At 36.0% G+C, this 14,875-nt stretch overlaps 1 protein-coding gene across 1 annotated transcript in view; it reads left to right on the plus strand.

Annotated features, from left to right (window-relative positions):
* LOC112007399 (myosin-2) overlaps positions 1-14,803 on the plus strand; it is a 22,267-nt gene extending 7,464 nt beyond the window's left edge. The window contains exons 7-17 of the mRNA XM_065772372.1: positions 849-873; positions 987-1,118; positions 1,504-1,662; positions 2,347-2,547; positions 2,791-2,996; positions 3,099-3,234; positions 4,695-4,824; positions 5,120-5,230; positions 5,311-5,426; positions 13,341-13,553; positions 13,877-14,803. Of these exons, the coding sequence (XP_065628444.1) occupies positions 849-873; positions 987-1,118; positions 1,504-1,662; positions 2,347-2,547; positions 2,791-2,996; positions 3,099-3,234; positions 4,695-4,824; positions 5,120-5,230; positions 5,311-5,426; positions 13,341-13,553; positions 13,877-14,350 (1,903 nt within the window). The 3' untranslated portion in view covers positions 14,351-14,803. The remainder of the gene's footprint in view (positions 1-848; positions 874-986; positions 1,119-1,503; positions 1,663-2,346; positions 2,548-2,790; positions 2,997-3,098; positions 3,235-4,694; positions 4,825-5,119; positions 5,231-5,310; positions 5,427-13,340; positions 13,554-13,876) is intronic.
* Positions 14,804-14,875: the final 72 nt, after the last annotated feature.

The raw sequence follows: 14,875 nt of genomic DNA on the forward strand, positions 1-14,875 counted from the left end.
CAAAAAAAAAAAAAAAGGGTAGATTGCATCAATAAATGAATTTCAAAAAGCATGCCTCAAATTCATTAGGGACTTGTTATACTATATGTACATGTACAGTGAGATATGTTTGTTTATTATTATTAATTAATTAATTAACTAATTTATAAAGAAAATATTCTTTCCATTTGTTTTAGCTTAAAATCTAGCTTATTTTCACTACCAACTTAAGCACAACATTTTAAAGCCTCACTTTTTCTAGGGGTAATTGTACGTTACCCAACTTATTTTGAAAACAAAATAAGCCAATGAAATAAGTTCATCCAAACTCAAGCTTGCAATAATGTTGCAATGATATCTTCGTACATACCAAAAAAAAAAAGCAATGGTGTAGGCATAAATAATAATAAGGAGAAATTATATAGTAGGGTGAAATAATAAATTTCAATTAGGGGGTAGAATAGTAAATTTTGATTCCCCCTCATTTTCTTTTATTTTATACCAAACATGTGAAAGCACCCATCTTCTCTCCGTTTTCTTTTCCCTATTTTCTATCCTCCATAAAATCACCCCGACCAAACAGACTCAGATTATCATTTACTTTTCACTGTTCACTGACTACATTTCATTTGTTGGTGACAATAGAGTGTGCATTTTCATTAGTGTTTTGAGGTGGACACTGCAAAAGTGGTGGGGAATGAACAAAGCTAATCTTAATTCAACCTTTCTGTTTGTTTTCTTATTCCTTATAACGAGGATCCTATGCTTTATCCTCAAATAAATTGTAGTTGAGGATTCTAGATGCTGACCATGAGCCCAATTTAAATTTTAAATAATTAGGAAAATGTACTTGAAGACATTCTGCAAAGTGTTGAGGGTTCTGTAGTGTTTCTGGTTAGACCAATTAATTTTGCAATTAGAAGTTCTTGTTTAAATTATCCTTCTTGACATGCTATTATTAGATTTCATTTTGTTGTCTACTGCTTCAAATAAGCATTCCTAACTAGCCATATGATATAATTTTTATAATGGCAATGTCACAATTTCCTTGTTTATTTCAGGACTATGAATTGGATGGGGTTGATTGGACAAAAGTTGAGTTCGAAGACAATCAGGAGTGCTTAGATCTCTTTGAGAAGGTATTTCTGGGTTTCACCTTCGTATCATTCATGTGTTTCCTTGTAGCCACAAGTTGTTCGGAACATTTTCAAAAATTTCTTTTGATTTGACTTTCTCAGTGTACCTTTTGATATTGAGAGAGTGGGTCCTTACACCTTCTGGTGTATGTTTTGGCCCGCCCCCCGCCCCACCCCCCCACACAACAAAAAAAAGGATTCTGATTGCCTTCACTTATATACTCTATACTGTATAGATATTTTTTCACTATAGCTTCAAAAAACACTCTGTCTCAGGTGCTGATGATGCGCTTATTATTTCTTCTTGATTTGTTTCTTCAATATGAAACCATTCTATGTATCTTTGTAGGTAAATGATTCACTTTTTATTGTGTGGTGGATTGTGCAGAAACCTTTGGGTCTACTAACTTTGTTAGATGAGGAATCAAATTTCCCTAAGGCCACTGATTTGACATTTGCTTCTAAGCTTAAGCAGCACCTAAATTCTAATTCTTGCTTTAAAGGAGAACGAGGCAGGGCTTTTAGCATACGTCACTATGCTGGCGAGGTTAGTTAATGCTCAGTTCTTGAGGAGGTTCCCAATAGTGTGTTTTATGATGATTTAACCTGCACTTTCCAAATTCTAATAGTGAAATTTGACTCATATGACTCATCTGAGTGTTGTGCCTATTTTGTGATAGCAGGGGTGAAAGTACTGTGTGTAAAGAAGTTAAATATCTTCTACTTAAAGAGAACTTATATATGAGGGTTTTTGGCGAACCATACAACCATATCTGACGCTGGCATGATACTAAATTAGACCAGGCTTCGATTTATTTGAGTTTTTCTAAACCACACAGGAATCTTGTTTTAGCTTTCTATGGAAATATGCTGCACTATTTTTATGATACATAAATAGAATAATTAGAACCAGTTCTACATATTACAAAATCGAACAGATTTGGATTGGCTTAATTTGGTGGTTTGTTAATACCCCATGTACTAATAACACGAACAATTACATTGTTACAAAAATGTGCAAGGGAGAATCTCCTTCCATTTTTTTTTTCTTTTCTTTTGCTATTCTCTTCCAAGCAACATCCTTTTCTAATTCTGCGAGAGTTTACATTGCAACATAGTCACCGGGAAAGGCAGAGCTTTCTTAAGCATTCATGCAAGATTGTGAACAAAGAAAGTCATTTTTCACTTCAAAATGTGTTTATTGTTTTTCTAACATTTGGAGTTCTATTAGGTTCTGTATGATACAAATGGCTTCCTGGAAAAGAATAGAGACCCGCTGCCCGCTGATTCCATCCGACTTCTCTCATCATGCAGTTGCCAACCACTACAGTTGTTTTCCTCCAAAATGCCTGACCAGTCTCAGAAACCAGCAAAGTCATGTCAGATTACTGCATTGGACCCCCCGAAACAGAGTGTTGGTGCAAAGTTTAAGGTAAACATTCTTTTTTCATTCTTTTGAATTGTATGTATGAATAGCTTTAGTGTGCTTAAAATTAGAAGTGGAATTCATGGAATTAATAACAGCAGCATGTGAACATATGAGATGATTTAGGAGTTATACTCTGTTTTGATATTACAATATTTTTAGAAGTATGAAAAATACAAAATTTGTGGTACTATAAGTCAGCTGGAGTTCCTGTTGCAAAATCTCAAGGAATCTTGTGGGTAATTGTAGGGCCAACTGTTCAAACTTATGCAACAGCTTGAGAACACCACACCTCACTTCATTCGCTGCATAAAGCCAAATAGCAAGCAGCTTCCTGGCATATATGAAGAGGACCTTGTCATGCAACAGCTCAGGTGTTGTGGAGTTTTGGAGGTTGTTAGGATCTCAAGATCTGGATATCCTACTAGAATGGCACATCAGCAGTTTGCTGGAAGGTTGTGGGTTTAAACCTCCCTTCGTTCTTTAATGGTTCTTTATAATTTTTTTTTTCTTAAACATATGCTGAGTTAATTCTTCTATTTTGCTGTTATATTTAGGTATGGGTTCCTACTTTCAGAGACCAATGCATCTCAGGATCCATTAAGTATATCTGTTGCAGTGCTAAAGCAATTTAATGTCCTCCCTGAAATGTACCAAGTTGGTTATACCAAAGTGTATCTCAGAACAGGGCAGGTAATTTCCTCTATATATATGTGTGTGTCCTCTCTCTGTGCTATATTTTTTTTGATAAGTCTCTCTCTGTCCTATATTGTTGATCCTCTGTTCCAATTTGTGATTTCAGAAAATTCTGGCCCTCTTTGAAAAGTCAATAAGCATAAGATTGATGAATTTCTTAATTTACCCTTTATTTGAACAGTTAATATCCCTTTTTCATTAGTTTTATTTGAGTTTAAATTAAGGAGGGTACTTTTAGAAACTTAGTTTTATTTGAGTTTAAATTAAGGAGGGTACTTTTGGAAACTTATTTCATTTTATTTGAAAGACAGTGTATTAACTGATAAGCCCTTAAAAGAGTAGGATTTTCAAAATAGGACCGCAATATGGGGTAAAAGGCGCGCGTGTACGTGTATATATATTAAGGTGTCTGCATTCTGCATAAACCTTGAAGCAAAACTCTAGATTGATTCAACTTTGTGGTTGTAACCAATAAGGTTTCTCTTCTCTGTCCTGAGTGAAAATAATTAGACTAAATTGGAGTTTTGATTTGTATCTGACACTAGCAAGCATCACCGATGCTGCCTTTCTCAAAAGAAAAAGAAAGGGGGGTGGGGGAATTGGGAAGACTTTCCTACAAATTTGCAAGAGAAAGCCATCTTCACACTTTGTCTATGAATATCAAGAACCATTCATTGAAACTCATAATTGTCATGGCCCATAAAGAGAGGTGATTTATGGTACAACTTACGACTGCTTCTGCTAACTAATTTCAGTGTGAATTATTGACTGTACCTTTTCTACAGAAATAATCAACAATCCCTATCATCCTATCAGTTAAAATCAAATGAACCATAAAATTGCAAATCAAGCCCCAGAGCTTTTTTAAGTTGTCTTATGATGGTATGGACTGATTTTTATGTTTTCTACTTAGAAATTCATAAAATAATAAACAAAAAATGTGAAACAGTGCCAAAAAATTCTGGATTAGTTAGAACAGTCTACAATAAGAGGTGAACCGTAGAGTTTATATTCTTAATGTTTTGTATGTCTGAAAATAATTAAGCACTGTACAATGCTCATTCATCACCACTAAAACTTGCCTTCTACCGGCAGTACTTGTGCTTTTGGTTCCATAGTTGTTGCCCCAATATTCAGCTGGCTCTATGGGGTCCCTGACTGTAAGGATGTCCATGAGAAGAAGGAAGATTAGAAAGAAAAGGGCAGAGTAGGAAAAGAAAAAAAGTATTGGGTTGTTGGGGCTGGGCCATTGCTGTGTTACTTGAAGCATGACTATGAATGAAACCAATTTTAACATTTGACTGAAAGGGTAATCCGTCAAGTGAAATGAATATCTGTACCCTGGAACAGTTTTGACTTTTATCTTTCCATTTGAATGAGATTATTTTATCTAATAAAAAAGTGATTTATTCTAATATAATATTTACCTGATGCTGTTATTTCTCAATGGTTTTTAGATTGGTGCGCTGGAGAATATAAGAAAACAAGCTCTGCAAGGCATACTTGGTTTTCAGAAATGCTTCCGTGGTCACCAGGCTCGTCGTTTATTCCATGAACTCAAGGAAGGAGTGACAACATTACAATCATGTAATGCATGTGTTTCTTTGCCTTTAAATGTTTCTTTTGAAAGCAATTGTTTGCTCCTATAATCTTGTTCATGTTAAATTTATTCTGCACCTGTTTGGACTCTCTTCAGGGCCTTGTGGTTTTCTAGGCCTTATAACAGATATTTTTTCTGTAAAGTGCCTAAAATTCCTGAATTTGTTTCTTGAAGTCTGAATTGGTTTCAGGTTCCCATGATATTTTTGGATCTTCAGCAGCTTTTTTGCCCCGTACCTTCTTTTAATTAGAACTTTTGATTAAACTAATGGAACCAATGCAGTTGTTCGTGGTGAAAATGCTAGAAGGAAGTATAATATAATGATAATGTGTTCCACAGCTAGTGCTCCTGAAACACTTGATGAATTGCATGCGGCTGTGCATTTACAATCTGGTAAAACTTATTTCGTTCATTTCTTTTGTGGCGGTTCAATTGCATACAGTTTTCTTATTGTTCATTTTCAACAATCATAGTAATACGAGGATGGCTGGTTCGGAGGCATGTCAATGGTACACGTAATTTGAGGAAGGTACATCCTGAGAAAGCAAAATCCAGACGGAAGCCAAGCAGAAATATTTCAGAAGTGAAGGTATTCTTTTGTGAAGCACTTATCAACTAAGATTTTTTACTCCTGTTCTTCTTTCCTTTTAGTAAAATGATGTCTGTAGGTACTATATCCACAGGTATAGCCAAGTGAACTCTTTCATCTATTTTGGTCCTTTAACTGTTATTTGTAGGTTGTAGAATATGCATATATATCATTTTAAGAGGTGTTTTCATTTTTTATCACTTTCATCAGACCATGAAGTTTTGCTGGACATTTGGAACTGCAAGATTCCCATTATCTGGAATCTTTTCAATTTCTTGAAGCTGAATTTAGAAATTAGATTTAGTTTTCCCATGATTCCCTTGAAGTGTATTTTCTAAAAAAGCAAAACCAAGTTTATTGCCAATGAGTTTTGGCTCAATTGATACTTTGTCCACCCATAAGAATGGGGTGTAGGGTGCTAGTGAGCTCTAGCTCAGATAGTACTTCTTTTCCTATAATAATGGGTGGAGGATGAGGCCGTGGATTCAAGACCAACTGGGTGTGTGTAGCTTTGGCAGATTAGGGTAGATGGGAAGAGAGAAGACTGAAAGAGCAGACAAAATAGCAAAGGTTTAGGGCTTACTTATTTAGTCCCCTCATTTTAGCATATATTTATTTTAGAGTGATGTTTTATTTTATGATTACATGACTACACAAGTTAAAACAGGGATAACAGGCCAATTATAAAACAGCCACAATCACTGACGCTAGTACGCCCTCTCATGAGCTAACAACCTTGTAAGGTGTCACTAGGCTATCCATCTGAGAGAACATGAGGTCTGAAAATAAGTCTCAAATAAAATGACAGTCAATCTTGATGTTTTTTGGTGTGTTCATGAAGGACTAGTTTGTTAGCAATAAAGATAGTGGTGTGATGATCTCAATACATCTCCATAAAAATAGGAACAGTAAACATTAGGAGAATGAACTCAAGACATTTCTGAAACAGTATGAGGCTATGAGCCACAGCTCTATAGTCAACTTCAACACTAGAGCAAGCAACGATATTATGATTTTTACTACACCAAATAATTAGATTACTTCTAATAAAGGTACAATAGCTATAAGTACACCACCTATCATAGTGACTACCATCCCAGTTAGTATCACTGAAACCAGTAATTGACAGGGAAGAGGAAGGCCTGTAAGAAATAATGTAAGATATGGCAAACAACCTCAATGAGAAGGAACATGCATATATTGATCAACCACACCAATAACATAAGTGATCTCAAGATCAACATCGGTGAATAGTTCCCATGCTCACCATCAAATTTAACAGTGGAGTTCATAGGAATATCAACAGGATGAGCACCTAAGAGCTTAGTTTCAGACAATAGATCAAGTACATATTTCTTTTGAGAGAGAGGGATATGAGTAATGGTATGATAAATCAACTTCCCAATTAGCCGTTGGAATCTGCCAACATCAGCGAACTGTTCACCCAAGACGAGAGTACCCAAGAGCCCATAGGACTTTCACAGGAGAATCCATAGGAGTTTCAACAATACAAGAGTACCTAAGAGCCAGTTTCAGACAAAAGATCTAGAACATTTTTTCTTTTGATAGAGAGAGGCCCTAAAAAGAACATGCGACTTTAATTCCAAGGAAATAGTGAAGAGCACCCAGGTCTTTGTATGCAGCTGTTGACCCAAATATTGTTTCAATTTAGCAATACAGATGCAGTCACTTTCAAAAATGATAATATTGTCCACATAAAGAATCAAAGGTGCTGGTGGAAAATTGTGGTATACAAGAACATATAATCAAAGGTAAAACATTGGAAACTGTACCCAAACACAACGAAACTAAATCTATCAAATTAGACATGAGGTGAACACTTCAAACCATACAAAAACTTTGACAGGCGACATAAAAGGTTTTCACTATTGGCTACAACATATCTTGGCAGTTGATCCATGTACACCTCTTTTTGAAAATCTCCATCAAGGAAGGCATTCTTGATACCAAGCTGGTATAAAGGCTAAGAACAACTAACAGCAACAAAAAGAAAAATTCGAACATGATTGAGATGAGCAACATGATAGAATTTCTATATAATTAACACCATAAGTTGGTGTGTACCCTTTGGCAACAACCTTGCCTTAAGATGGTTAATAGAACCATCAAGAAGATACTTAACAGTCTAAACCCAATGACAACCTATGGTTTGTTTCTTGGAAGAGTAGTATGCTCTCAGGTTTGATTCTTCTGAAGAACACTCATTTCCTCATCCCATCGCATGTTTTCACCCAAATGAAGATAGTATCACCTTCTAAGAGGGGAGAATAGAAGTAGAGGACATAAAACAAGCAAATGAATATAGGGTGAAATGCAATTGTAGGATACAAATGGAGTAATTGGGTTTAAGTTCAAGAACATTTACCTTGGCGTAAAGCAATAGGTGGGTCATTAGTGCTAGGAGTAGAGAAGAAAGTAGGAAACTTTGACAAGGAAGATGGAAGTATCAGAGTTATAAGAAACAATGTGCATGTCTTGATATCTCTGATAAACTTACAATGTAGGATTAGATAAGGAAACTGGAAGAGTAGGAGAGGGTATTGAAGAATCCCCCCCATGACTGAAGATGAGATCAATAGAAAAATTCTAACCTAACGAAGAAAATAAGGTGGTGGATTCAGAAAATGTAACATCAACAACCACAAAGTAGTGTTGGGAGTCAGAATTATGACAAGGATAACCCTTATGAGTGTGAGAGTATCCAAGAAAAACACACTTGCAAGGGGAAAGTTTTTCCTGGCTATCCAAGCACAAGGTGTGAGCGGAAAGGGTGAGTGATTAGGATCTAAAAGAGAAAATATAGACTTATGACTCAAAACAATAAGAAGGCATATGAGTAATGAAATTCCATGTAGTGAGGACAACATCACCTGAAAAATGTTTGGGTACTTGCGTAGTGAATAATAAGGTGCAGGTAATGTCTAATAAATAGCGATGAGTTTGTTCAGCAACACTATTTTGTTGAGAGGTGTGTGCACAACTAGTTTGATGGATAATACCACGATTATCACAAAAGGAATTTATAACAAGTTGCGTATATTCTAAGGCATTATTAGAGTGAAGAATTTTAATGCACCTATTAAATTGATCAAAGATCTCAATATAGAATTTAGAAACAACATGAGGTAACTTAGATCTTTTCTTCATAAAAAATTACCACTTTATACAAGATTAATCATAGAAAAATATAACAAAATTACGAAATCCATTTAAAGTAGGAGTGCCTGACAGATCCCATATGTCCACGTGGACCTCCTAATGACTAAGATGGACAACTATGATTACTACTAAAAAAAATTATGATGATGTTTTGCTAACTGGCACTTTTCACATTCAAGGTTAGACATGACTCAATGAAAGAATTGCAGATTTTAGTTTTGGTGTAGGACCTGTAGGTGAAAGGCAAAATATAGAAGAACAAAATAGAAACCCTAGGCTTTACCACCTTAGGCTCCGTTTGGGAGCTCATAAGGAAATGGAATGGAATGTAATGGAATGATCATAAGGGAATGGAATGTATTTAAGTAAAGAAAAGGAATGGAAAAGAATGGAATGAAATGGAATTAAATAACCTTGATTGACTGTTTTAAAATAAAGTAATGGAAATGAATAAAAATGAATAGAATGTAAGTAATTTTGTTTGGGAGCAATATGGAGGGAATGTAATAGAATCATTTTATGACAATATTACTATTAGACTCCTATTTTAAAATAAAGAATTGAATATATAGAGGCATTTTGGGAGTTTTAGTAAAAAAATCATTAAATCTAATTTCATTCCCTCACATTCCTCCCAATTTCGGGGGGAATGAAAATTTGAGGTTTTAAGAGAATAGAGAGGAATGAGGGTTCCCTCCTACCCATTCCATTTCCTCCCAAACAAGGGAATGAGCTTTCCATTCTCTCCATTAAAACTCCCAAACAAGGGAATGGAAGAATATTCTAAAATGATTCTTTTCATTCATTTCCATTCCCTTCCATTTTATTCCCTTCTCTCAAACAAGGCCTTAGGGTGCTTGGCATCACCACCAAACATAGAACACAAATGAATCAAAATCGTCTATCCCATTCTCCCTATCCCATTCTATGCTCCACAAATCAAAATATGCCACTTGTCCACTATTTCCTAATTTTTTGTTATTTTATTTGACTTACCTAAAATAAATTTTAAAAAGAAAAAAAAAAAAAAATCCAACGCATTTGCAACCCCACCCCTAACCACCAATCTCAGCCCAACACCACTGACATGAGTTTGTCGGCATCATCAACTCCAGTCACAACCACCAAGTTGAGGTAGATCTGAAGTCGATTTGAACGCCCATGACCACCATCGTCATACGGTGACAACACTAGCAAGGAACCACCACCATGGTTTCTTATTCTGCTCTCCCACTACTCAACTCCTCCAAAATTAAAAAGGTTTCCAGATAATGTATTTCTTAAGAAAGATTAAAATATAGTTGAAAATTTCAACTATTCAAATCAAAATTAAGAAGAATAAGGGGTCTAGGACTACCACCATCATGTTCTATTTAACGAATCAAAACCTTTTTAAAGTTGTGTTCAGGTTGTGCTCCTCAGGGACGTTGATGGCAAGAAAACATGGAGTAGATAGAGGCGGTGGCTGTGGTCTAGGAATAATGAAAAGTCAGCAGTGATGTTGTTCGTGGCCATAACTGGAGTTGATGGCGAGGAACTCATGTCAGTGGGGGTGGGCGAACATTGGTGGTCACGGTGGGGATGATTATGTGTTGGTTTATTTTTTATTAAAAAAATTATTTTAAGTCAGTCAAATAAAATAGCATAAAATTAGGAATCAGTGGACAAGTGGCATAAATTGATTCGTGGAGCATGGAGTGAGATAGAAAAAGTGAGATAAAAGATTTGGACTCCTTTTAATAGGCTCCAGATTACAATCAATAATAAATGCAAAATTATTTCCTTAATCATAATAAGGAGAAATAATCTGAAAGTCAACTTGTACAAAAAGAGAAATAATCTGAAAATATTAAAATAAAAAAATAAAAGGTTAGTAGTAGTACATCCCCATATGGAAACTGAGAATAAAAATCTCTGCCCATGCTCTGGTGTCCGCAATAAGTTTTGCCAAAGATAAGTGACCCAAACAAAATGCCACTAGAGAGGAGACACAACAACGCTCATAGCTGAAAAAGTGAGGGAGAACGAGCCATCAGGATCCAGATAATTCAGGCCATCCTTCCCATGCCCCAAACCAATCATCTTCTTGGACTAGATTCTGTGAACGACACATGAAGTAGGATCAAAAGTTATAGAACAATGTAAAAATTTAGTAATTTGACTAGTAGAGAGCAAATTAAAGGGAAAGTCAGGGACATAGTGACTAGATGCTAAAGATAATGACTTAGTGGGGTGAATAACACATTTTCCAAAAATAGGTTGAGGAAAGCCATCAGTTAAAATTATATTGTGTTTTACAGGATGCAAATTGGAAAATATAAATAATATACCAGATAGCTGTTTGTTAGTATCGAAGTCAATGACTCAGGACAGAGAAGATTGGGCTACACAGGTAACATTTCCTGAATTAGCTATTGTACAATGGAAGAAGGTAGGGCAATAATTAATTTCTGAATGAGCTAGCTAGGTTGATAAGTGAGTGCATCATGAGAACCTATATTAGGAGTTTTATGTCCAGTTGGAATAGAAGTACTGACTGTAGCATTATTGAGGACCAGATGCACAGAAATCAACTTTCTGTGTTTCACCTAACAATAAGGTTTAGTAAGATTGGTTCAATGACAATCATTACACTTGTTGTTACCATGTCCACCATTACGACCATTGCCAAAAAAAAAAAAAGGCCACCAAAGGAACTATGGCCTCCATGGAAGCCATGACATTTACTAGATCAGAATATTCTAAAGTGGAGTTGAGGATGAGTGCAATAAGGGAGAATAAGCATTGGTAGCTAAAGGTATGGTTTCACTAGCAAGAATCTGATTTTGAAACCTAGTAGATCAGAATCTAAACTAGATACTAAGATAGCAATCACAAATTTCTCCCATTGTCGTTTTTGTTGCTCCAAGTTTGGAGTGAAGGGTTGATACTATAGTAATTAGTTTCATCAATTGTTACTTATTAAAGAAAAAGAAAATTAATTTCATAAATTCTGGAGGGTATGGTAGTTCTTAGAAAATTATTTTCCAAACTACTGAATTTTTTTTTCTCATGTATCTCATAAATCCAAGAAAACAGTACTTTGATGTGATAAAAGATTTTGCATTAGAGTCTCAAATTTTCTTGGAAGAGTTACAAAATTCAACTGTGGTAGCAATATGGGGTTCCATATTATGTGACATCCATCTTATAACAACAGAATCCTCACTCATCCAATTCTCATAAGTCCTGTATTTTTTGGCAGATTATCTGTCAAATATTCAAATATTTTAATTTTTGTTTCCCATGTAGAAAAACTTTCAGTGTGCCCAATTTATAGTTTAAATATCTTAATTTATTGGAGGTAATTGATTTAGGCACATCATCCTTTGGCAAGGAATGTTTTACCTGGTACATTACTATGGACTTTTCTTTGGGCATACCAAATACAACCAATCAAGAACACAATCAAAAAAACCAGCCAAACTTAAACCCAAGGAAGTTAGAAATCTAAAAAATTGGATCACAATCACGACCCAAACCAGAATACTCAATAGTTGTAACAATCAGCCAGTACTTAACTCGTAGAGTGAAAACTGGCAACGTTACTTTGGGAAACACACGGCCACAGCAGGCCAAGAACCCAAGATTCATAAACCAGAGCGAAAACCACACCAAGGTAATAAACAACCAACAGTTAAAGTACTTCTACAGGCTATTTGACTTTTATGGAGAGGATCCCAATCCCTAAAACATTAAAGAGTCTGCAAAATTGTTGATAGATAGATAGGGTTGCATATTTGAAAAAAGAAAAGAAAATAAAGTCATATAAGATGGCTTCAAAAAATCACCACAATAATCAAGTGAGAGAGATGAGTCGGTCCATGTAGTCACTGGAGATGGTTGACAGTACTGATGTCATCGAATCGGTGCTGACATCAGTATGGCTCTGTTATCTGACAATTTAGCATCTTCTAGGATTGGATCGGTTGCTCTAATACCAAGTTGAGTTGTAAACTTTGGAAGATTAGGGTTAGATGAGAATAGGGAGAAAAAGGTTTAGGGTTTAATCATTTTATGAATTTATCCCTTGACCACAGCATATTTTATATTAGAGTGAGTGATATATCATGATTACAAGAATACCCTTAAGCTAATACAAGGATAACAAGCCAATTATAAAATAACAACATAACTAGTAATTCTTAGGTACTCCCGGAGCACGGAGAATGATATTTCTTCTTTTCATATTCATGGCGGGATACACTCGTTAAATTCATAGCGGGGTCTACCATAAATATGAGAGAAGGAAGTACCATTTATCCATGCTCTGAGAGTACCTAAGAATTTTCCTCACATAACCATGTCCCTATTGTTTTTATTATTTTTTATTATTATTATTTTTTAAGTAAGCTTTGGTCCTTAGGGCTGGGAAAGGGGAGATTTGAACTCGCACCCTGTGTATCACATTCATTCTATGATAAATGGCACACTGCATTACTTTGGTTTGCATTGACCACTACCAAACCGTATCCTTGGCAAATGGAACGTTGTACAATGTATAACATGTTTCATATAAGTTGAATTACACAAGATACAAAGAAGCAAGTGCAACAAATACTTATTTATTCCTTTTAATCTACATGCATTTTGAAATTAAAAAAATACAAGACAAAGTATGTTCTGTTTTTACTATTTGTATGTAATGTTTGTCAACTGGGATGATTATAAAAGTCACTATTCTTGGCTGCACAGGATATACCACAAGAGCAGGCTCAGGTTCTGCCTTCAGCTTTGGCAGAGCTTCAAACGCGGGTTCTCAAAGCAGAAGCTACTCTGCAACAAAAGGAAGAAGAAAACACTGCACTGCGGGAGCAGCTACAACAGTCTGAGACAAGGTGGTCAGAATATGAGGAGAAGATGAAATCAATGGAGGAGACGTGGCAAAAGCAGATGGTGTCTTTGCAAGTGAGTTTGCATGTTCATACATACATTCAAATCAATTACAAAAGATATACATATATAATATATTATTAGGGTACCGCTGCCCACATTTGGCGAGTTGGTACTTCCCCAAGCCTTAAAGGCTTGAGGGGTTCATGGACCCAGGTTTGAGTGGTCTCGGGGTGTTGGGTGGGGGGGGGGGGGGGGGGTTGGGGTGGGGGGTTAACAAAAACAAAAAAGGGGCTGGAAGACAGTCAAAGATATTTTGGGAAAAATTGCAATTTGGATGGTAATAAATAAAGCCATTGTACTCAGAAGCTAGGGTTTTAATGATAATTAAAATGCAGATGAGTCTGGCTGCTGCCAGGAAGAGCCTAGATGCTGAAAATGCCACAGGTCCACCTCGAAAACGCAATGCTTCTTCACCGCCTCAGAATTATGAGTCTGAGGATAACATGTCCATAGGATCTCGAACTCCTGGTGAAAGCACACCAATAAAATTATCGGGTACAATTCATGATGTTGGAGCAGGGAACAACACTAATGGTTCTTTGGATGCAGTCAGCAACCTGGTTAAGGAATTTGAGCAGCAGAGACAAACTTTTGATGATGAAGCGAAAGCTATAGTTGAGGTCAAATCAGGGCAGTCAGCTTCTACTGTAAATCCAGATGATGAACTTCGGAAACTTAAATTCAGGTTTGAGATGTGGAAAAAAGAATACAAAGTTAGGTTACGGGAGACGAAGACAAAGCTTCATAAACTTGGGCATCCAGAAGGTCGTCGGAAATGGTGGGGAAAGAGAAGCTTAAGGGCATCATAGTACTCTCATTTTAGATCATCTCTGGTGAAGTATGGACAGATGGAGGTATCTCACAAAATGATGTCAAAATACTGCCTATTTGCCTTTCCAGGAGCTGTCTTCGTATTTACAGCCAAAATATGGGTATTCCCATGGTGTGAAGCAGTCAAGGAAGAGAGTGTATATGTACCAATTTTTGTTACTCGGCAGATGTGTTCATAAGCTTGTGCATAGCCAAATAGGAATTTTTTGAGACTTCAGCCAGTAAGCCTTTCTTATTGAGTAGTTTAGTGTATTTGTGTATAGTCTGTTGTCATTGATGTAATTTGACAATATTTTGTACTTAGAAATGAAGATATGGAAGTGTTCATATTGCCTATCCTTGTGCACGAATTGCATGTGGTCAGCTCTTTGAGTATCGATGTGTAAATATATACATATATTATCTTTATAGTGCAATCTATCTTCTTCTTCTTCTCCTGTGTGTGTGTGTGTGTGTAGTATTTAGCAAAAAGCGGAAAGTGCTTTTGGGATGGTCTTGAAACT

This window comes from Quercus suber, unplaced genomic scaffold (genome assembly GCF_002906115.3).
Source record: "Quercus suber isolate HL8 unplaced genomic scaffold, Cork oak 2.0 scaffold_57, whole genome shotgun sequence".
Taxonomy (NCBI): Eukaryota; Viridiplantae; Streptophyta; class Magnoliopsida; order Fagales; family Fagaceae; genus Quercus; species Quercus suber.